The sequence below is a fragment of the Carassius gibelio genome, chromosome A3 (assembly GCF_023724105.1).
Source record: "Carassius gibelio isolate Cgi1373 ecotype wild population from Czech Republic chromosome A3, carGib1.2-hapl.c, whole genome shotgun sequence".
Lineage (NCBI taxonomy): Eukaryota > Metazoa > Chordata > Actinopteri > Cypriniformes > Cyprinidae > Carassius > Carassius gibelio.
In genome coordinates, this window is record NC_068373.1 from 11,451,235 (window position 1) to 11,474,692 (window position 23,458).

Genomic DNA, 23,458 nt, shown 5'->3' on the forward strand with positions numbered 1-23,458 from the left:
TGACGTGAAACTCGTGAACTTTCATTTTATGGTTTCTGCGTGTTTAGAGTTGATCCATAAGAAAACCCAAGATGACAGTTATATTGATAACCAAAGAACTAATTCATTCTAAATAGCCTTTACACTAATTATAGTTTGTTTGATAAGATAGGCTACTTAAGATTATTTAGCTGTAAAGACAACATTATTGTCGTGTGCTTGTCTAATAGAAAAGACAATTTTAGATGTATTATATAACAAAAAATGCATTATGTAACAAATGATCAAAAAAATAATAATTTATTTTAAACACATGTGGCATAAATACACTTCCACCAAAGCATTTCACAAAACGAAATTCGAGAGGTTTTAGAATATGAAACAATCTAAATATAAAATAAAAAGTCATGGACAATTTCTGGCTGTCAAACTTTGTAGAACATATTCATAAATAATATGATGAACTTCTGTTGCGACAGACAAGCTTTTCTCAATTCTGAGAAGAGAATCAGTTGTTTGCAGATTTTATTTGATCATTTATATCTTGTGGGCACCGGAATGAGATAGATAGATAGATAGATAGATAGATAGATAGATAGATAGATAGATAGATAGATAGATAGATAGATAGATAGATAGATAGATAGATAGATAGATAGATAGATAGATAGATAGATAGATAGATAGGCAGGCCGACCACATCCTTAACCACAAATTAGACAGAGGCGCATATAGAGGGAAACAGTTCAGCGAGTGCGCTGCGGTCTAGAAAATCCAGAAGCGAACACACAGACTTTCCTTTCATCACTCAGTTTAGTAGTATAAAACGGACCATTTGCATCCATGTCTTCAGAAATATCAGGAGATTTTCAAAAGGTTTCAACACCGTTTGTGACCGAGTGCTATTTTACAGCTCTTTTAATTTTTGACTTTTTGCATAATCGTTCGGATCTTTTTGGTTTTTGGCTTCAAATAAATATAATGACACTTTGGAAATGTATCGCTCTGCTGTGTCCATTTCTTTTTTTCGCCCAGATTTGTTCAATGCCAACAAAATGCACTTTGCGGCGGGACCTGGTGAAAAAAACTCACAAACTACTTGAGAATATGGTAAGTTATTTTTTTTTTCTTCCCGGTTGCTTTTTATTTATTTACCTGTTGTATATATTTAGGCTGTATCTTTACCTCGGACTCTCCTTACAGGGAGGTCTTTTTCCTCGTAAATGCTTGAAAGAAAACGTCGTAATAACCTTCCCGACATCTGCACTGCAATCAAATGACTCCAATCAGGTAAACTATGAACACATCAAGGGTCATCATGCACATTAGCTCCATGACTGTCTACATGTTTCTGTTGAACACTTGCTAGGACCAGACATTATGGAGGAGACCAGGCATAATGTTTTCTTTGTTATATGTTTACTTTGCAGAACATTGGCGTAGCAAAGGCAGTCTATAAGATCATGGAGCACACTGACTACCTGTTTGCGAACGATAGTCATCCACAATCCTGGAACCAGAAGAAAGTGGTGGATTTCCAAGACATAGTTTATCGTTTTACTGACGAGTACACATGTGTAAGCGAATAATACATCTATTTTCAAAACAGGATTTTATAGATTAATATGTGAACATGCCTGTAAGTGTTTCATATTTATCATTCGTGTGTAGATTATGAGGAGAGAGCAGCGACCCGTGGATGATTTTCCCACAAGAGAAGGTGCACTGAAAACCTACTTTGATAAACTGGCCACTCTCCTCAGAAACAAGGTACACCAAACCTAATTTTTCAACATGCATAAAATATTGTCTACAAAGCACCCTAACAAAATACTGTTATTCAAGCCCATAGCTATTATAAATTGCTGTCTTTTTTTCTCCTTCAGGACTACAGTTACTGTGCATGGGAGGTGGTTCGAAAGGAGCTCCTGCGTGTTCTTAAATTTACGCTTAAACTTGTGTCTTTTACTTAAATTGTTCAGTTTTTGTGGAATGTTTATTTATTTATTCTTATTATTTATTTATTCTTATTATTTATTTATTTATTTATTTATTTATTTATTTATTTGACTGATTGATTAATTTTTGTAATAATGATATGATTATTTAAGATGACTACTGAACACTCAATAAAACTGAAGACACTGAAGTGCATATCTCAGAGTATAATTTACAAGCGGCGACTTACAAACAAACAATAGCTATCACAAAAACAAGAGTTGTTTATCCCAAACAGCAAAATATACTTTCAAATATATTTTAAGATATACAAAAATGGCCAAAAGCATGTGTGTGTGTGTATATATATAAAAAACCTCTAAGTGCCATTTGAAATTTTCATCTAAAATTAGGATTTTTATCAAGCTCCTATGTTAAGGTTGAGTTGTTTTACTTTAATGGCAACGTGCAGGTCCTTTTTCAGGCTATTAAAGTGAAATAACTGAACATAAATATCAGAGCCTGATAAAAATCCTAATTTTAGATGAAAATTTCAGATGGCACTTAGAGGTTTTTGCATCAGAACTCTTCATATATATATATATATATATATATATATATATATATATATATATATAGCAAGGAAAATGCTTTACAATTTAAATTAGTGCTTTCAAGTGGCCAAGACCGCAAAGTGAAGGTACTGGGGACAGGTCCCATGTGTTCGTAAAGCCCAACGTGGGCTGCTATAGGGAAGTTCACTCCATTATTTCGAAAGATTGTTTTGATCTTAATGAACATTAGTGGCGTCCCAAGTCGCATATGCACTATTATGTGCCGGTTTTTAATATAAATAGTGTAGTAAGTGTGTTCACACTGAGAATTCTAATACAGCAAAATTGCCTTCAAATGCCCACATGATGCACTTATAAACAGACAGACCCCCCCCCCCCCCCCTTTCTCATTCAAAGAGTTTTCTTTATTTTCATGACTATGAAAATTGTAGAGTCACACTGAAGGCATCAAGGGCTATTTGACCAAGAAGGAGAGTGATGGGGTGCTGCGCCAGATGACCTGGCCTCCACAGTCACCGGACCTGAACCCAATCGAGATGGTTTAGGGGTGAGCTGGACCGCAGACAGAAGGCAAAAGGGCCAACAAGTGCTAAGCATCTCTCGGGGAACTCCTTCAAGACTGTTGGAAGACCATTTCAGGTGACTACCTCTTGAAGCTCATCAAGAGAAAGCCAAGAGTGTGCAAAGCAGTAATCAAAGCAAAAGGTGGCTACTTTGAAGAACCTAGAATATGACATATTTTCAGTTGTTTCACACTTTTTTGTTATGTATATAATTCCACATGTGTTAATTCATAGTTTTGATGCATTCAGTGTGACTCTACAATTTTCAATTTTCACGCAGAAGTTTGTTGATCAAAATGTACAAAGTAGATGAGAAAAACTAGGATGCCAGGTGTATTCAAAGCTACTGTCTAGAGTGCGTGGAATGGTGTGCTGTGATTGGTTGAGTGGATATATAATTTTCTGCAGAGAAAGGAGACTGTCGCCAGTTTGGAGAAAAAAAAAAACAGGAGAAAACAACCTTATAACTCTGTGGATATCATATTTTGCGTTAAATAAAAAATGACTTTTCAATACCTACCAGATACTATACAGGTCCTTCTAAAAAAATTTGCATATTGTGATAAAAGTTAATTATTTTCCATGATGTAATGATAAAAATTTAACTTTCATATATTTTAGATTCATTGCACACCAACTGAAATATTTCAGGTCTTTTATTGTTTTAATACTGATGATTTTGGCATACAGCTCATGAAAACCCAAAATTCCTATATCAAAAAATTAGCATATCATGAAAAGGTTCTCTAAACGAGCTATTAACCTAATCATCTGAATCAACTAATTAACTCTAAACACCTGCAAAAGATTCCTAAAGCTTTTAAAAACTCACAGCCTGGTTCATTACTCAAAACCGCAATCATGGGTAAGACTGCCGACCTGACTGCTGTCCAGAAGGCCATCATTGACACCCTCAAGCGAGAGGGTAAGACACAGAAAGAAATTTCTGAACGAATAGGCTGTTCCCAGAGTGCTGTATCAAGGCACCTCAGTGGGAAGTCTGTGGGAAGGAAAAAGTGGCAAAAAACGCTGCACAACGAGAAGAGGTGACCGGACCCTGAGGAAGATTGTGGAGAAGGACAGATTCCAGGCCTTGGGGGACCTGCGGAAGCAGTGGACTGAGTCTGGAGTAGAAACATCCAGAGCCACCGTGCACAGGCGTGTGCAGGAAATGGGCTACAGAGAAGCAGCACTGGACTGTTGCTTGGTGGTCCAAAGTACTTTTTTCGGATGAAAGCAAATTTTGCATGTCATTCGGAAATCAAGGTGCCAGAGTCTGGAGGAAGACTGGGGAGAATGAAATGCCAAAATACCTGAAGTCCAGTGTCAAGTACCCACAGTCAGTGATGGTCTGGGGTGCCATGTCAGCTGCTGGTGTTGGTCCACTGTGTTTTATCAAGGGCAGGGTCAATGCAGCTAGCTATCAGGAGATTTTGGACTGGAGCACTTCATGCTTCCATCTGCTGAAAAGCTTTATGGAGATGAAGATTTCGTTTTTCAGCACGACCTGGCACCTGCTCACAGTGCCAAAACCACTGGTAAATGGTTTACTGACCATGGTATTACTGTGCTCAATTGGCTTGCCAACTCTCCTGACCTGAACCCCATAGACAATCTGTGGGATATTGTGAAGAGACAGTTGAGAGACGCAAGACCCAACACTCTGGATGAGCTTAGGGCGCTATCGAAGCTTCCTGGGCCTCCATAACACCTCAGCAGTGCCACAGGCTGATTGCCTCCATGCCACGCCGCATTGAAGCAGTCATTTCTGCAAAAGGATTCCCGACCAAGTATTGAGTGCATAACTGAACATAATTATTTGAAGGTTGACTTTTTTTGACACTTTTCTTTTATTGGTCGGATGAAATATGCAAATTTTTTGAGATTGGAATTTTGGGTTTTCATGAGCTGTATGCCAAAATCATCAGTATTAGAACAATAAAAGACCTGAAATATTTCAGTTGGTGTGCAGTGAATCTAAAATATATGAAAGTTTAATTTTTATCATTACATTATGGAAAAAAAATGAACTTTTATCACAATATGCTATTTTTTTTTAGAAGGACCTGTACAGTTTTTGGTGAGAACTCAATTTTTTCTTTCTTTCTTTTTTTTTAAAAACTTTTATGCGTTTATGCTCTTCATATAGCATATATATATATTATATATATATATATATATATATATATATATATATATATATATATACACACACACACACACCTAAAGGATTATTAGGAACACCATACTAAAACTGTGTTTGACCCCCTTTTGCCTTCAGAACTGCCTTAATTCTACGTGGCATTGATTCAACAAGGTGCTGAAAGCAGTCTTTAGAAATGTTGGCCCATAATGATAGGATAGCATCCTGCAGTTGATGGAGATTTGTGGGATGCACATCCAGGTTATGAAGCTCCCATTCCACCACATCCCAAAGATGCTCTAATGGGTTGAGATCTGGTGACTGTGGGGGCCATTTTAGTACAGTTGTTAGTAACATTGTCATTGTTAAGAAACCAATTTGAAAGGATTTGAGCTTTGTGACATGGTGCATTATCCTGCTGGAAGTAGCCATCAGAAGATGGGTACATGGTGGTCATAAAGGGATGGACATGGTCAGAAACAATGCTCAGGAAGGCCGTGGCATTTAAACAATGCACAATTGGCACTAAGGGGCCTAAAGTGTGCTAAGAAAACATCCTCCACACCATTACCCCACCACCAGCAGCCTGCACAGTGGTAACACGGCATGATGGACCCATGTTCTCATTCTGTTTACGCCAAATTCTGACTCTACCATCTGAATGTGTCAACAGAAATCCAGACTCATCAGACCAGGCAATATTTTTCCAGTCTTCAACTGTTCAATTTTGGTGAGCTCGTGCAAATTGTAGCCTCTTTCTCCTATTTGTAGTGGAGATGAGTGGTACCCGGTGGGGTCTTCTGCTGTTGTAGCCCATCCGCCTCAAGGTTGTGCGTGTTGTGGCTTCACAAATGCTTTGCTGCATACCTCGGTTGTATCGAGTGGTTATCTCAGTCAAAGTTGCTCTTCTATCAGTTTGAATCAGTCGGACCATTTTCCTCTGACGTCTAGTATCAACAAGGCATTTTCGCCCACAGGACTGCTGCATACTGGATGTTTTTCCCTTTTCACACCATTCTTTGTAAACCCTAGAAACGGTTGTGTGTGAAAATCCCAGTAACTGAGCAGATTGTGAAATACTCAGACCGGCCCGTCTGGCATCAACAACCATGCAACACTCAAAATTGCTTAAATCACCTTTCTTTCCCATTCTGACATTCAGTTTGGAGTTCAGGATATTGTCTTGACCAGGACCACACCCCTAAATGCATTGAAGCAACTGCCATGTGATTGGTTGATTAGATAATTGCATTAATGAGAAATGGAACAGATGTTCCTAATAATCCTTTAGGTGAGTGTATATATACACAAAGTACACAGTATAAACACACACAGTTGCAATCAAATTTATTCAACCCTTCAGAGACTCTAGTGGCCTACTTTACAAATACAAGCTTTCTGAAGATATAGGATTTTATAAAAAAAAATGCATCTATATCAGTTTACTGGCATATTAAAAATGACAATGTCAATATAATGTAATTTTAAAACAGCTATGTCATAATCATTCAATTCCTATTCAACATTGCTTTTTTTTTAGTCACTTTTTAATGGTGGGGAACAAAATCGTCTTAGAATCTCTATTAAAAACAGAATTAGCTTGAGCTGTTACACATGCATATACTTTGCCCCTCCATGTGCTGAAGAGTAGCAAATATACAAATTCAACAGCGGTCTCTCAAAAGAAGAAATCAGTTTTATCAGAAAATCTAAAAAAGATTTTGTAGATACAGTCTTATTCCTTAGCTAAACATGTGTTGAACACGAAAAACTTGAAGAAAAAGCACAATTTCATAATACATTTTACCAGAGCAACTGAGGAAAACCTGCAATGTACAGCCAAAGATTTGCAAGACGACCCGATGAAAGGAGGAAAAACATTTCAACGCAGAGAATAAGATATACTCTAGATAACTATGACCTTTGTGTCAGAGCCGAATGAACAAGAAGAACATAAAAAGCCGACATGAACATGTTAAAATTCATTTGGGTAGACCTCTGTAGTTCTGGAAGAATGTTTTATGGAGTGATGTGACCAAGCTTTTTGACCCATGGATCAGCTGTATGTCTGGTGCAAAAAAAAAAAAAAGAAAAAAAAGAAAAAAAGAAAGACAGAAAAAGCTTATAAACAGAGGAATCCCATCTTGGTCAAACTTGGAGGTGGACAGGCCCTGTTATGGGGGTGTTTACATCATGTCTGTATGAAGGACATCATGGATTCTTTGAAGTATCAGGCAATTTTGGCAAGAATTGTGATGCCTTTAGTGCAAAGACTGAAGCTAATGATCAATGGAGTTTCCTGCAGGACAGTCATCCCTAAGTACACATTCAAATCTACTTCTGCTTAGCTCAGGGATCAGTCATAGGATGTACTTAAGTGGACTGTTGAGTCTCCAGATTTAACTCTCATGGAAAATATATGTTATTATCATTATCAAAGTTTGTTAGTGTTTCAAATCTTTTTCAGGCGAGGATTGAGCCAAGACCACAGTAGAAAGGTGACAGAAGCTTCGGAGCACTTATAGGCTGCGTTTATAGCGCTGGTTTTAAAGAATAAAAGATTCTGCACAAAAATTGACTTTGGTCATGATTCATCTGTGTTCAATTTTCAGAATCATTTAAATGTGAATCAAGAAACTTTCTCTAATAGTTCACTGAACTATTACACTTCAAATTTGCATTCGCTCTAGAAAAAGAAATAGACAAAAACAGGATGTTTTTTTGCAGCAATGTACAAACACAGGATATGTGGTTAAAGTGTGATCAGGAATAGGTCTATTCAGATCTCATTTAATGTCTGCTAAAAATATAAATAGCTTCTACTGGAACAAACAGCACATAGATGCACAAATGTATAAGGTCAAGTCATCAATATGTAAGGTCACAGTTTTGAGAAAGAGAGATGAAGTTTGAATATCAGCCTTACTATTTCACTACACCTGGTGTAACCATTCCTGTGTTAACATTTCACATTCATAATTAGTCATCCACCGTCCTTATCCTCACCAACCCACCCTCCAATCCAATTTTTTGTTAATTTACACACTTATTATTGATCTCAAAACTCAATTAAGCTAATTTCACCAAAAGTCAAATATTGCAAAGATCTCATAAAACAAGATTGTACAAAACAAGACAAGATGAGAGGTCAGTATTCAAAATGCATTTATTATTCAAAAATGACTAAAACTTATGTAAAATTTAAAAACAAACAACCAAGCAAACACACACACACACACACAACCTTAATAAATAATAAATATATAATAAATTAATGAAGTCTTCAGACTGTGAACTGTCCAGTGCTGAATGGAAATGGTGCAATTTAAAAGTGAAACTGATACAGTGATTAGAAACAGAATAAACAGACAAAACAAACATTAAATAAATAAATAATAAATAATCAATAAATAGGGACTAATTTATAAATCTGAAAACTTATAACATGATGTCGTGGTTGTGATCCAGTATGAACTTCAGGGTGCGGACAATCTCTTTTCTGACAATTTCCCATGCGCAAAAACTGAAATCCTGCACAGAAAAAAGGCATTCAGCATTAGGATGTTTATCATAGAACACAAGAGATAGGCTAGGACTAAGTTATAGGTCGAGGAGACTAGCATACCTTTTCTTTCAGAGTTGAGGATAAAGTCTGGAAGTAAACCTTGAGTGAAGCTTCTCTGTTGGCGAAATCCTGTGCAGCTACAGACTTGCTCATGATCTATATTTGCCAAGACCCAGAAAACATGAAATACTGAATATAAAAGGAAATTACAAGTCATACAAAAATTACACAGTTATTTGGCAATAAGTGATTCTGATTCACAATTTAGGCACCCAGCTGTCAAATACTTCTGCGTGGCCATATAGTCCAGGATAACACGGTACAAGTGACAAGTGACATGGTGCTACTAAATGTCTGTTACAGTATGTACCACTCATCTCTCTCTCTCTCTCTCTCTCTCTCTCTCTCTCTCTCTCTCTGTGGCATATAGAGGCTAATTGGCACTTCATGCATCTCAAAAACTTCACTGACGGAGTTAAAACGGCGCGTCAGAGGCCTGCATTATTACTTTTATGCTGAACACGAAACCTTTTATATAGAAATATATGGAATTTCCAGTTAAAGGGGGGAAAAAACAAAGAGATTGCTATGATGAACTAGGCCTACAACCCGACAAATGACTGGATGACTGAGATAAATAAATGAATGAAGACAATTCACTCGTATTGCAGAATAATAATAGTTCATATTATTAATAGTAGCCTATAATTTAATCACATGTGATTTCAAAGAAGACAAGATCTCAAAACATTAAGATGTCAATTTAAAAAATAAGAAATCAGTTTTCTTACGCATTTGCTGTCCGTAATCTGGCGGTACAGGAGGCCTCGAAACTCAGTCCACTTCTGTGCATCCCACTGGTCTGGATCATTGTAGTTCTCTAACAAAGCGTCAATACTTTCAAGTGTCTGGTAAACAGCCTTTTCAACACCAGTAACCTGAACAAGAGTTGGAAAGTAATCAGATGTGCACAAAAGTCATCCTCAAATAATAAAAAATTGTATTACAAATATTTATTCAAAGATTTTACCTGATCCGTGTTGTCAGACTCGAACGCATCTTGCGGGAAAGGTATGGCAACATTTTCCTTCAGGCACTGCACGGGGAAAAATCCCCCCTGAGACAAAATACAAAACAATATATTTTTCAATGAATATGTATATTCGCCTATTACTGAATTGTACCTGTGAAGATTCTCAGCAGTTCTCACCGCGGTCTCTATCAGTGTATAAGATCTCTTCAGTAAGTCATTACGAAGGATGCAGTTTGTTGGCAAGGACCAAACCTGCGCAAAGCAGAAAAAGCTGCACAGCAGGGCCACACGATGAAGGTCCATTCTGACAGATGCCTAAAAGATCAGAGACCTTGCGAGATTCAAACAAGAATGCAACAATTTCAAGCCATAAATAATCCGATTCATTTAAATAAACCACTTATTCGCCTGCTCACCTTGTTAACTTGTCCTTTGTCCTTCACAACTTGATAGTCGTAAGAGTAAAGACTCACTTTAGCTCGGTAGTTTATATACTGCATTTTGGAGATCGTAGGGAAAGTAATTTTTACTTGGTATTTTTTGACGATCATTTTCAGCATCAGAAAATAAGAAATGGGCTCAATTTGTATTTTCGTCTTGGACCGCTGCTGTCATGCTACTTCTCATTCAGTGCATCTCGACTTCCCCTTATCAACGTTCATTTGAAGCTAAGACCATATGTCACAATCTGACGTTTGAGTCGCAACTATTGGTTTTAATTAATTTTGTAATATGTATGTAGTATCTGAGAGGCCATGGTACAATCGAATCCCAATAGAACAAACAAATACATTCCAGTGAATATGAATAAATTATGACATATGAATAATGATACATTTTGAGCTGCAAAACACTATACAGCTGACCGACAATGTGGCATGTTGACATGTTTTTGATCAAGACAGAACTAGTTGTCGACAACTTCGCTACTATTTTACTAGTATTGAAGTGGTACATCTGAATGCTTTGAAACAGATGAGCTCGACAAAAATAGCATATGTTCCTGTTAAAACATCTTCAGATATATTCAAATGATTCTTATAAATATGAATCCCCTTGTGTAAAGTGTACTCAAAGCCACCTAATGCAATTCTGTGCCCTGTCGTATAAAAACAAACAAACAAACAGCGCTCTCTTGGATGCATAAAAAAGGGATGAGAAATAAGTTAGAGATAAATCGGGAGGTTATACAGTGTATGCTAATAACACTTTATATTTGTGATTTACTCTATGGCCAATAACAAATGTGTGATAATCATAGATCCTTTCTCAGATATTCCTGTTCTCAAGCCTCCTACCTCTAGTTTTGCTCTAGGCCTCGGTCTGTGGTTTTAAATCAGAGCAGAATTTATTTCATTTTAATACTTGGCTTTAATAAATCGAACTTATATTGGTCTAAAAGTAACCTATCATCATCTATTGTTTATATTATTAATAAATAATTAGAATTACCCCCAAGATATAATTTACAAATTGCTTATACTTTAGTGAAAATGTATAACATAATTATCACTAATTAATTTTTGAACAATTAATTTATGTTGCCTTTGTAATAAGATCTATTCATATGAGTATTTTATTTTGAAAGCTGATTAGGTTTCTGAAGAATTGTGCCCACAATAACAGACTGGGATTTGCCCAAGATGATAGCACATAGTGCACAAAACCACAAACAATCTATGTGGTTTTAAGAAAAAAAAAAAAATCATTACTCTTGGTTTGGCTTCTAATGAAATGCAACGACTGGCAAATTTCAACCTCTTGAGAACATGGAGAGACCCCCACTGGCATCTTACCTTGAAAATGAAATGAAGAAAGGGAACCGAAAGTGTGTCGAACCAAGCTGAGTGATCATGATATACTGTGTGAGCTTGTTTGAGAGCAAGAGGAATCAAGTACTGTGCTTTTGGTTCTGCCAGACGCCTCAAATCAGACTACAAATCAGAAAGAGACACACACAGAAAAGACATAACTAATAAAATACTAATTAACTTAGGTTTGTGACTCAAGAGGTTATTAGTGTCCTTCTCTTTATAAGTCAAGCATACAAATCTCAACATCTTTAACAGAGCTGTGTTCACGCCAGAACTTTTGATTTCTTTTTGAGAACTTCCTTATTTTGCCAAAATGTGGAAATTCACAACTTTCTTCAGCAATTTAAACAGCAACCATTTAAGACCTAACCAATAAGGACACTTTAAAATGAACCCCTGTTCTATTTATTTAAATGTTCATTAACTTACGATCTCTAACTCAATACAGTAATGCTTTAAACCACAAGCATTAAAAAAGAAGACAAACCAATATGTGCACTTTTAAGCCTAAACAAAGGTTTACATAAGAATACATATTAATTACACACTCACACACACACATACATGTATGTATATATATATATATATATATATATATATATATATATATATATATATATAGACACACACACACACACACACAGTCAAACCAAAAATTATTCAGATATGCTTTTTCACTTTTTCTTTACTAGTGAGTGAGGGACCCTATAGGTCATGTAAGATAGAATAGCAAAATAAAGTACACTGTGACATATTATACCCAAACATTATTTATACAGTGGACAGTAAAATTGATACAAATTTGGGAACAAAAATAATTTGGTCTGACTATAATTTGCTTAAGTATTATCTATCATTATTGAAATGAATTTGTTCTGATGTGTTTAATTTGATGTACTAAAACAACGAATATAACAACTAAATAAAAATTAATACAAAAAATACAGACATATAAAAAACAAAAACTACAGCAAAACTACATTACAAAAAAATGTGCAACTGAATTGCAACACTTACTGCCACCTACTGGCTTTTAACTTTAGAAGCGCCTCATCAGTGTGTAAAAAGGAATTTATAATCACACAAATTAATAGACACAGGGTATTTTAGGTAAACTGGGTAACCTGGTTTTAAGGATCTACTGATATTATTCTTAAAACTGGATCAAAACTGCATTAAAAATCTACTTGACAAAGAAAAAGCAAGTCAACCAAACAAATACAGCAAGGCAAAAGCAATAAATAAAAGAGAGGCACATATGATTAAAATCCACTGCCCCAAATATATTTTATTTAACACAACAAACAAAAACCCATTTTAATGAGAACATACTAAAACCTGTCTTAATGTATTCTAAGGTAATGCAAATACAGTAAGTCAAACAAAGAGGTTGATTATACATTGCACAAAATATATTTTGTTTAAGTGATAAAGAGATGCATTTTGGATTGCTGAAGTCCTTATGAAATGAGATGATTTTTTTGGCTTGACATCTGACCTGACCTTTAAACCTCAACCTGTGTGACCTTGGTAGTATCAGCCACCTTTAAAAAAAACAGAGAATTGCCTTGGAAATAGAGAAGATGAATCTGAGGTCAGTTGCACTGAAATTGGGAGGTTAACCACAGAGAATGACCGTAATGCTGTACACATTATGGTCAATACCAAACATTAAAGAGAAAACTTATATAATTTTCAGTGGTCACTTATCTGGAAAACATTGGCAACTGTGTGGGTTGAGAAAGCTGAGTGGGTGTCAGGGAGGTCCACTGTGAGGTCCCATGGGAAATCCTTCTCAGTATTACTGTCAGAACCTTCAAACTCATTCCAGGAGATGTCATTTACCTACCACATAAAGTAATTGGCTTTCAGATAGATTTCTGATTGGCTGTTGCCAAACCACAGACCAACTGGATAAGAACTGAAAGTGACTGGCTAGTTCCCCATTGCAATGGTTAATAACATTGAAAAACAATAACCTTATGAGCTGATGACCAGATTTTTTATACATTTACTTATTTCCAAATGGAATAAATTCAAAACATTATTGATCAGAATGTTCAAAGATCTTTAAGGAACACTTGCTTTTATGACTCCTTCCGACTTTTCCTCTGGAAGGATCTCATCTGGATCGTACTTGATCACAATCGCTACTTTCCCATTTCCTATAAGACATTAATGACATGAAATGGGTATTACTACGGATTGCAATGTGTTTTGTGATGGCTGTGTAAAGTAGTAGGCTGTTGGAAGTACTTACCCAAGATCATGAGAAGCACCTTTTCAAAGGCAGCCACCACAGCTTTGTCTTTGACACGTTTCATTAGCGTCTCTCTTTTTATCAGCCTTTCCTCTGGATCTAAAGAATTCAACATTTTAGCAGATGTTGCGGCTTATGCATGTTGTCATGTAGGGCAATTTAAAAAACCAAAATAAACAAATTAATAAATATGTTAATGTTTGGTTTACAATACAAACCAGCCGCGAAGAAATGCAAAGTTTGTCTTGAGGGAAGAATTAGGAGTCTAGAGTAGACCAGCCGCCAAAGCTCAGATAGTGATAAGCCAGGTTGCAAAATTTGGAAAGGCTGAGAGGTTTAGTGCTATAGAAAGACAGATTCTGCTCCGTGCTCAATCGGACCTGAAGGAGAGGCTAAAAGAGAGAATAAGAAATTAATTTGCAAAACAACTTTCAACTCAAACCTTCTCAAAAATAAATCTAAAAAGTAGCCCATCACATTGCAGCTTTATCTGTAGCTGTAACACTTTAAGCTACGTTTTAAGGAGAACTTTGGAAAAGGCAGTGCTTATCAGTGGCCTGCTGAGCTTTGGAGGCCAGTGCCGATGAGCAGAACTTCACCAGTGCTCAGAACCCAGGTTCTGCCACCGTGACAGACCTTCAACAGCTAAAGAGCTCCGAATACTGAATACACCTCCACAGGGACTCATAAGAAGTCAGGTGAGAAGATTAATTCAAAGTAAAAGTTGGGTACATTTATGCTATTGCTGGTGATTTTGCACTAAAAATACCTAAAAGTCCAAAGCTGACCAATCTCTGAGTTATGCAAACATTATGCTTGTGTACATTTTTGGGCAAAGGTTAACCTGACTTGAAGAGCAAGTTAAAGGCATATTATTGTATTATTAGTTAGATAAAAGGTAACAGTACGATGAAATCTAATAATAATAAAACAACACAATACACTTAAGTTACATAAATTTAAGCCTCTGAAAATATTGGCTGAATGTCCCAAAAGAAAATAGTTTTATTTTCGAGAGGGACTTTAAACTCGATTATATCGACTTCAGTATCCATGAGATATGAATTTTAAATAAAGCCTAAACTCGGCAACGTTGTGGCTACCTCATAAAATATTTGACTGAATTTAAAACACTAGACAAAATAATGTGAATAATTACACTGCCCTCTGCGACTTCCGTAAACAGAATCGCATTTCGCTCTCTTGGACGTCATATTACGTAATGCGCTGTGATTGGATCAGTGAAAGGATTCTGAAAGGATTTCACAAACTGGAGTTTCCTCGGTGACGTAATAGCACGTTCCAGACGTTCTGAAAGCGTCCACAATAATAAAACAACATAATTTGTAAACATTCTAAAAATGTAATCTTGTCTCATCCGGTTGATATGTAGAGATCTGCGACACTGCGTCGATAATTCTTTTATTTTTCTTATTATTTATTTAAATTTATCTTTTTGGCATGTGTTGTTTTAATGTGCCAATATTTGTAGCTTAATAGCAACAGTAAAATTGTCGGTCAGTTTTATCTTGCTCATTGTTTTGGTACGCATTACAGCTCATGATAGGGAACAGCAACATATTTTGATCTGAAATTTTACTTTTATGTGTGCATGTTAAGACAGGCAGGACAATTAAACCACACGGAAAAAGAACATGGGATGCAACTTAAAAATTTAATGGAGAAAAATACAGCGCTTGAAGAGAGTACGAATAAGCAGAGCATAATCTATGAGACAAATGTTTACGTACATACACTGAAGAGTGAACCAATCCAATTTAAGACGTAACACTGATAGTTAGCCCTTTTCTAAACCCATTGTCAGTACTTTGACTTAAGTCAATTAGGCCACATTTGAAAATATTGCCAGAAATTGCTTAGCACCACTGTGAAGTGTTATAGCCTTTCACGTTTTAAAGGAACGGCTTTAATTTCTGAGCACTCCCCAATGAGAAGAATAAATACATAGGTAAGGTTTAAATATGGGAGGGAAAAGAAAACACAGACCTAGACATGCCTGGTTGACATTTCCTGCATATATAAGACCAGACTTTAAACTGGTCTTAGATTTGCAGCAAAGCACAAACGTGTTCAAGGCATTGACTAGCAATCACCAGCGCCATCTACAGGGTGCAGTTGGAATCCAGGGATCTCCTGCAATTTGCAACCCTCAAGTAGGTCTCGACCTTGTGCATGTCCTTCTTGAAGCAAGCCAGCAGACGAAAGCTCTCTCTAAGGCTGTTATCCCCCATGGTCAAGTAGAATTCCTCAAAGGGCAGCGGCAGGGAGTCGTTATCATCCATGTTTGGTTGGCCATCGAGACATGCCTGCACAGAAACAAATGTAAAATGATCTTATAGCTGTCTAATAAGGTGTGAAGATGCTGTCACACCTCCTGGTATGATCGCTAGACACTTGCTTGTCTTTCTCACCTGGATGAGCACACTGATGCCCATTTTCAAGTCGGCCAGCTTCTCAGTGATCTGGTTGGGGTTGCCGACGGTCAGGCTGTTTGAGACGGTCCCGCTCAGGGTCTGGCTGGGGAACTCCCAGGACTCAATAAGGCGAAAAGAGACGCGAAGAAGCTTCAACATCTGAAGAGAGAAAAAAAAAAACTATTAAATTGAAGGCTTCAGACCACTGGCCATTTTTTTATGTTTATGCTGCCCATATTTAATCAATTCCAAATGCTTCTCAAACTATGATATGCAAAATGTGATGGAAACAGTTCATCTCTTAGCATCTACCTTTACTGCTCACTGTGGTCCAAATTTCTTTTTTATTATTCATTTATTTAAACAACTTTCTAATATTATTATTATTATAATTTTGCCTTATTCTACTGGTTATTACTTATTTTAATCATATTAATGTACTTAGTTAAATCTTATCATTATTTTTATGCATTTTTATATTTTTACACTGTTTTTCTCCAAACTTTTCAAAATACCCTTTGTGGCCCCCTCCAATCCGAAAACCCTTTGGACAAAACATGTTGGGATTGAATTTTTAATGATATAGTTTACTCACAGAGCTCTTCTGTGTTTCATCTTTCCCAGTGGGCGCCTCGATGTAGTCAGAATTGCAGAAAGACAGAGGGAAGATTTTACTCAGCTGTCTGCGTTCCTCAGGCAACAGGCTGTCCTCCTTGACAACAAAAGGCAAACTGTATTTAGTATTGTATTTAAAATTGATTCTTTATAATACATTTAACTCACTCAAAAAAAACTAAATAATTGCATCTGACAGAAGTTCGCAGATGAGTTTTCAAAGTCCTAAGCTTCAGTGTAGTTAGTTAAAATTTCACTTTTAAACCTATTAGTCCTGAATAGATTTGAATGAGAATCTTACAAAGTCGTTAATCATTTTTGCAGCCAGCTGATGCAGGTGTTGCACACGGATGACTGCATTATTGAAGAGCCGCTGGTTGTCTGATGCTCTCCCCTGGTTCACCAACAAACTAACCAGCACCACCGATAACAGCACTAATGCTAGGAGAGGAAAAGAAGGAGATTTGTCTTTCATCTGAAACAGACTGGTTTCAAATCTCCTGAAAAACTTACCAAATAACCAATGAAATCAAGATTTTGAAGGGAAAAAAAATGTTTTATCCAATTTTGTTATCCTCTTAAAACTATACAATTACTTTTACAGGTAAGAAAAATATATATAATACATATATAATAAATGAATTAAATATATAACTAAATAGGGATATTTAAAAAGAATAAGATACGATATCCATGTCCTAAGTACTACAAATAACATGCAACAGAAAGCATCACAGACATACCTCTAGCCATTTCGCTCAGGGTATAGACAAACTCTTGCAGGCTAAGTTAAAAGCTTGTGAATGTTTGCTTTTCTGGCTCAGGTACTGATATTTATATGTGGCATGAACATGTTTTGATTCATCTTAATGCATGAGAGTTGAAACATGAGAACTATGTTTTATTAAGCATTGCTGCGTGTATACGAACCAGTGCAGTGGTTCCGGTCATTTATGTGTATGGCTATTTCCATGACTCTGGGATGATGTTGGAGACAAAGAAAGGTCATGGTTTTATTTATTGAAAGAAATAATATTGATATGAAAGAAATACAACAGCAAGTTTCCTCTCCATGTGAAAATATGGAAAAAATTGCGGCCTTTATTTTCTGAAAATGTTTTACAAACCACTCTTATATTTGAATCCGGTGGTTGTCATTGGCGCAGCACTAGTCTATACAATAAGAAGCATGTAGCATTGCCACGTCACCTGTAAATGGTGTCATCTTCTTCCAAAAGGACATGTTCTCAATATATATGAGAGGAAATCAGGTCATATACGTGTTTGCTGTCACTGTGGGGATGCGGGAGCTGTTGGCCTGTGTGTAATATTCAGCAGTCTTGGGGGTGTGAAATGTCATAGTTTAATCCCTTGTGGGAAATAACAGAATACAATCTGTTTATCTGAACCTCATGGCTGTTTCGCCTGTCACGCTAGATTATCGGTAAAGGACATTTATTAGTTCGATAACAGATTAGAAACATCTGGGTCATATTTTACTAACAAATCAAAATAAATAAAAAGTATAATTTGCCTAAAGATAATGAATTCTGTTGTAAAACACAATATTTTTCTTCATTGGGAGCTTATGTTCAAGACAATTAGGCCCATTTAAAAACCCACTGTCTATTTAAATATAAACAGTATTATAGCTAAAATTGATTGATGTCAGTTTATGATGATTATACCTTTAACATTATACCTTCCACTTACTTTTTTTTTCTTTCACTTAACATTTCTTATAAAAAAATCACTGCTGAAAACAATTGTGGTGCTTAATATTTTTTTCTGAAAACTGTATATATAATTCATTAGAATTTTTTTTATACAATTATAAATATTTTAATCAATTTAAGGTATGATAAATATATGTATCCATTTCTTTCTTTCTTTCTTTCTTTCTTTCTTTCTTTCTTTCTTTCTTTCTTTCTTTCTTCAATATTTTACCACATACTTTTGAATGGTAGTGCATCACAGTTTCCACAAAAAATATTAAGCAGGACAACTGTTTTAAAAAAGGATTATAATGAGTTTCTTGAGCAGCAAATTAACATATCAGCAGAACGAATTTTTCATCCTGTGAAACATGTGACACTGGAGTAATGATGCTGAAAAATCAGCTTTGCCATCACAGGAATAAATTAATATACTGAAATGTAAAATAATAATTTTTAACTGTTAACCAGACCCCCCTTAATGGGACTCACAGCTGAAAATGACCTACCCAACTTAAAATTGCAATAACATTAGTTTGTTTGATGTTGTTGTTGTTGTTTTTTTTTTTTTTTTTTTTTGCAAAAACATCCAAAATACAAATGTCCAAAAACATCAAAACATCATATCTTTTGAGCACCAATAGATTCATTTTCTTTTGATTTTGGGGTATAAGATATGAGCGCTTTGTGAGATTCACACAGTATTCAGGTAAAATTACTCTTTTTCCATATAAGATGTCTATGTCTATATAAGTGTTTTCCCTCATGGGTAAGATAATGATTTATAAGACACGCGCTCCATTGGGCCACACTGAGCTCTTCAGAACAGCTTGCCAGAGAAACTTCTACAGAGAGAAAACAGAACTGAGAGGCACCACAGACATTTAAAGACTGTAAGTTACTTCCACCCTGTGGTTACAATCGGAATGGAAGCAGGTGCCAGAGAAAAATCCCCCATGATGCCTCAGCTGTTGTTCATACGGGGCATTCTGATGACTGTCAATACTGCCTGAACTTGGCACCTGTCAATCAAGTGTGAGAAAACAAAACTCCTTGAAGAAAGCTTTGTCAGGTGGAACTCTATCATTCCTCCACATACCAACTTGATAAGGAATAGTAAGAGAAATATTATATAGTGCTGCGTTTTGTATGGGAATAGTTTGTCATTTAATTTCTAGCCACAAGATGGCGCCAATAAATTCAAGATATTTTCTAAAGAAGCTGTATTCAATGAAGTTTTCGAGCTTGAATGAAATTTGATGTTTGAGAAGTTATTTTAGCGAAACAAAAATAGCCATTAATGAATCGGAAGTCTCTGACATTCACGAGAAATAGCTTACTTCCGCTTTGAAAACTAAGGTGGATAGCACTGTGAGCCCCTTGAAATGTTGATTAAAGCATTGAAGAGCTCTAAAAGAATGTTTGCAATTAGCTTGAAGTATCCTATCAGTGATTGTAATGGAGAAAATGGAGATAGTTCTATCTGAAGTTAAGGTGACTTGGCGCAATACTGCTACGATCACATATCTAAGTAGACAGCTTTACAAACCGGAAACACATTTACATGACAAAGTCTGTAAAGAAAACACTGTCTGACTCGCTTCCGCTCCTCTGGCCAACAGAACGGATCGTTGTCACAATCAGACACACAAAAATAAAATAGCGTAATGGAAGTATGAAAATCTTGGCTGCTAGATTAAAGTCTGTAGAAAAAGTCTGACTGAACGGCATTGGTGTTTGTAGCACCATAATATATACTTGACAACCTTTAGGCAAAGAGAAGGCACCTGCCCTTGATTAGATTCAACTTTATTGTCATTGCACATGTAAGGTACCTTGATGCCACCTGCTGCATGTTCACCTTTGACCCTTTCGTTGTAAACTAGTCTTGAACTTTTGACATCATTGGCCCACTCCTGGCTTTAACTTTTCTGCACAAACTCACAACCTGTATTTCTGTGTCGTTAAACGGTTTGGGGACCAGGATAAGCTGTGCTCTTCCTTTAAAGCAAACACCACCTTGTTCCCACTTCTCGTCAACTCTTGTTTCAAATGGGGCGATGTTACACATCTACCCTGGAATGTACTGACTCCATCCCACCCGCTCTCTGATTCCACAGGCTACTCATCACAGTTTTGAGTCATCTCATGTTGCATCTTTTCAGGCAGCTGCGGCTTCTTTGCTTTGGAGGCACCACTCGTTGACTGGACGAGCTTCTCCAGTGCTTCCTTAGCTTACATAAAGGCTGCATGCACACTTGACCTGAACAAAGGTTTTTGCATCCTAAAAGTGCTGAGGAATGAGTAATGCATTCAGTAATCAGTAATCACCTCCCACATGTTCGTTCTGAAAAGTTACCTAATATAGACCGGATCTGTGACTTAGCGATTAGTGCATATACTCCAGACGCAGTGGTGTTTGTTTGGATTAATACGGTTCTGGCCTGTGTTGTGTGTCAATCCTTTCATCACGATAATGTCCTGCCCCGTTTCTATTGATAAACAGCCCTTAAATAAATAAAGCCAGAGAAAGAGAGAGAGAGAGAAGAAACATCTACTTTCAGTGACATTGTAAATGATGAGGGTTTATTTGAAGAATATTCTCTCCAGTAATAAACCCTTGACACAGAGTGTGTCACCCAGACGGCAGTGAGAATGAATGAGCATATTAACACCACGCGGCTTCCACTCGTCAGAGTGAACACACTGAACCGCCTGTCCTGAGGTCAGGCTTCACAGCTGACCTCTGACCTGATTTGTATGCGTGGCACTTGGACTGCTGTGATCCAGGAGATGCCGAAGTAGTTCTACGATGTCCAGTGAGTGGCATGTGTTCCTATGTGTATAGGTTTGAATGTGTGTGTGAGAGAGAGAGAGAGAGAGAGAGAGAATGAGAGAGTCACTAATGCCTTGTCTGAAGTTCTTGAAGCCTTATTTACTTCTAAAGTACATGCAGTTTATTCATTTCAACAGATATTTATGCCTTTTGACTTTAGTCTTTAAAGTGTATTCTGGGGTAAAGTCATCCAAATTATATTTTAAATCTGATGGACTGTAAAAAATAAAATAATATAATAAACCTGTTTAAATGGTACTATAAATAGAAAGTATTTTGAACACAGGATGGCGTATGTTTGCCCTACCAGCTGGACAATTTGCAATAGAAAAAGTGACAAGCAAACAGCAGTTTGGAAGTTAAAGGAGTCATATGATGTCATTAAAAATTTTCCTTTCTCTTTGGAGTGTTGTAATCTCTTGTAAAGAAGATCGGTAAAGTTGCAAAGACTACAGTCTCAAATCCAAAGAGACATTCTTTATAAAAGTTAACCACGCCTTCCTAAAACGTCTCATTTAAACACGTCCCCACATGTCTATGTCACAATGTGGGAAGATTTGAATAACACCGCCCAAATGTTTATGCAAAGAAAGAAGGTGTATCTTTTATCCTCGCTGTTGCCACTGGAGCCATGTTGTGGAGACACTTTGTGTTTTGTTGTGAAAGCAAAGTTACACAACTAGAAATCAGTGGTTAAGTTGTATACAACACTGTTCCAGAACAGTCCAACCCAAATATTCAAATATTCATCCGATCACAAATGCAGACATGGTTTTATGTTTATGCAACGCGATATGCAATGCAATGCATAAAAAGACAGTATAAGTCAATATAATCAGTTATTATGTCCCAACTGGATGCAACAAATGCCTTGTTTTTAATGGCTTTTATTGGTTTTGTCTCATCACGCCAGTGTTCTGACATTTTATCTTACCTGTCAGGCACACAGGGCATCACAGTATGGTAAGGGGCGTAACATTTCCATTACCCGCTTGAGTTATTCGGCCAATCACAACGCAATGGATAGCTGGCCAATCAGAGCACAACTCGCTTTTCAGGCCGATGAGCTTTGTAAAAATTTACGTGTTTCAGAAAGTTGGAGAATAGAGGAGCAACAATGATGTACAGTATGTGTAAAATAATGTGTTTTTGAAACCTTAAACCACATAAACATTGCATTACACCAAATACACAAAATAATGTTATTTTTAGCAACATAATATGACCTCTTTTCAAAATATAGCTATTTTTAATATTCAGTTTTGATAATGTAAACGTTCAATTTACCATTTATTAATTGCATGATATATTGTTAGAACATAAAAAAAAGACTCAAAGGCTACGTTCACACTGCAGGCTGAAACGACCCAATTCCGATTTTTTTGCACCTATGCGACCTGTATCTGATCTTTTCACGACAGTCTGAACGACACAGATCCGATCTTTTCAAATGTGACCCAAGCCACTTGGGTATGTGGTCCTGAATCCGATACGTATCCGATCTTTTCAAATGCGTCTGAACGGCCAGGCCACATGTATCCGACCCGTACGTCATTGATACGCTACAAACATCATAATTCTGCGTTGAAGTAGGCGGGAACGAGAAGATAAACAACAACCTTGGCGGATGATGCTGCTGAGACCAGTCAATGGAAGGGAAGCGAGGTCACAGATTTAATTAATATTTGGGGTGACAGCTCTATTCAGGCCAAACTCGAAGGCTCTTATCGGAACCGGGCGGTTTACGAAAACATTTCCAGCGAAATGGCCGAGCGTGGTTACAGACGATCCAGGCTCCAATGCCAGCGAAAAATAAAAAGCCTCCGAGCCAAATACAAACATCCATGTTTAACGTTAGCTACTTCCGCAAACAACGAGTGACGTCGTTCACCATTGAGTACTCTTCTGCGCATGCGGGTCACTTCTGGGTCATTTCATGTTCACACAGGAGATCGCAAAAGGTCGCATTTAATTGGAAATGTGAATG

At 36.7% G+C, this 23,458-nt stretch overlaps 4 protein-coding genes across 4 annotated transcripts; 1 reads left to right on the forward strand and 3 right to left on the reverse strand.

The window, feature by feature from the left end:
* Positions 1 to 530: 530 nt before the first annotated feature.
* On the forward strand, positions 531 to 2,041 carry LOC127942838 (interferon alpha-13-like). The gene is made up of 5 exons (XM_052538823.1): positions 531 to 1,089; positions 1,183 to 1,269; positions 1,410 to 1,556; positions 1,651 to 1,749; positions 1,866 to 2,041. Exons 1-5 carry the CDS (start codon positions 823 to 825, stop codon positions 1,950 to 1,952), a joined length of 687 nt encoding a protein of 228 aa, XP_052394783.1. The 5' UTR covers positions 531 to 822; the 3' UTR covers positions 1,953 to 2,041.
* Positions 2,042 to 8,487: 6,446 nt separating this feature from the next.
* Positions 8,488 to 10,269, reverse strand: ifnphi3 (interferon phi 3). The gene is made up of 6 exons (XM_052538835.1): positions 10,213 to 10,269; positions 9,974 to 10,111; positions 9,794 to 9,880; positions 9,555 to 9,701; positions 8,824 to 8,919; positions 8,488 to 8,729 (listed from the first exon to the last, which is right to left on the reverse strand). The coding sequence occupies exons 2-6, from the start codon at positions 10,097 to 10,099 to the stop codon at positions 8,637 to 8,639; spliced, it is 549 nt and encodes a 182-aa protein (XP_052394795.1). The 5' UTR covers positions 10,100 to 10,111; positions 10,213 to 10,269; the 3' UTR covers positions 8,488 to 8,636.
* A 2,156-nt stretch (positions 10,270 to 12,425) lies between these two features.
* rdm1 (RAD52 motif containing 1) lies at positions 12,426 to 14,925 on the reverse strand. Its single transcript, XM_052538846.1, is given in 7 exon segments — positions 12,426 to 13,455; positions 13,696 to 13,775; positions 13,871 to 14,002; positions 14,085 to 14,250; positions 14,386 to 14,500; positions 14,502 to 14,542; positions 14,806 to 14,925. Coding segments are annotated over 7 exon segments (804 nt in total). The 3' UTR covers positions 12,426 to 13,305.
* Positions 14,926 to 15,537: 612 nt separating this feature from the next.
* On the reverse strand, positions 15,538 to 17,729 carry gh1 (growth hormone 1). The gene is made up of 5 exons (XM_052543582.1): positions 17,664 to 17,729; positions 17,222 to 17,361; positions 16,901 to 17,017; positions 16,303 to 16,464; positions 15,538 to 16,197 (listed from the first exon to the last, which is right to left on the reverse strand). Exons 1-5 carry the CDS (start codon positions 17,671 to 17,673, stop codon positions 15,994 to 15,996), a joined length of 633 nt encoding a protein of 210 aa, XP_052399542.1. The 5' UTR covers positions 17,674 to 17,729; the 3' UTR covers positions 15,538 to 15,993.
* Positions 17,730 to 23,458: the final 5,729 nt, after the last annotated feature.

Coding starts and splice junctions, on each gene's coding strand:
- LOC127942838 (XM_052538823.1), top strand. CDS start 823: ATGTCTTCAGAAATATCAGGAGATTTTCAAAAGGTTTCAACACCGTTT. Junction 1,557..1,650: donor TTACTGACGAGTACACATGT/GTAAGCGAATAA, acceptor ATTCGTGTGTAG/ATTATGAGGAGAGAGCAGCG. Junction 1,750..1,865: donor CCACTCTCCTCAGAAACAAG/GTACACCAAACC, acceptor TTTCTCCTTCAG/GACTACAGTTACTGTGCATG.
- ifnphi3 (XM_052538835.1), bottom strand. CDS start 10,099: ATGGACCTTCATCGTGTGGCCCTGCTGTGCAGCTTTTTCTGCTTTGCG. Junction 9,881..9,973: donor ATACACTGATAGAGACCGCG/GTGAGAACTGCT, acceptor ATTTTGTCTCAG/GGGGGATTTTTCCCCGTGCA. Junction 8,730..8,823: donor CCTCAACTCTGAAAGAAAAG/GTATGCTAGTCT, acceptor TTTTCTGTGCAG/GATTTCAGTTTTTGCGCATG.
- gh1 (XM_052543582.1), bottom strand. Junction 16,465..16,900: donor ATGAAACACAGAAGAGCTCT/GTGAGTAAACTA, acceptor TTCTCTCTTCAG/ATGTTGAAGCTTCTTCGCGT. Junction 16,198..16,302: donor GCATCAGTGTGCTCATCCAG/GTGAGAAAGACA, acceptor GTTTCTGTGCAG/GCATGTCTCGATGGCCAACC.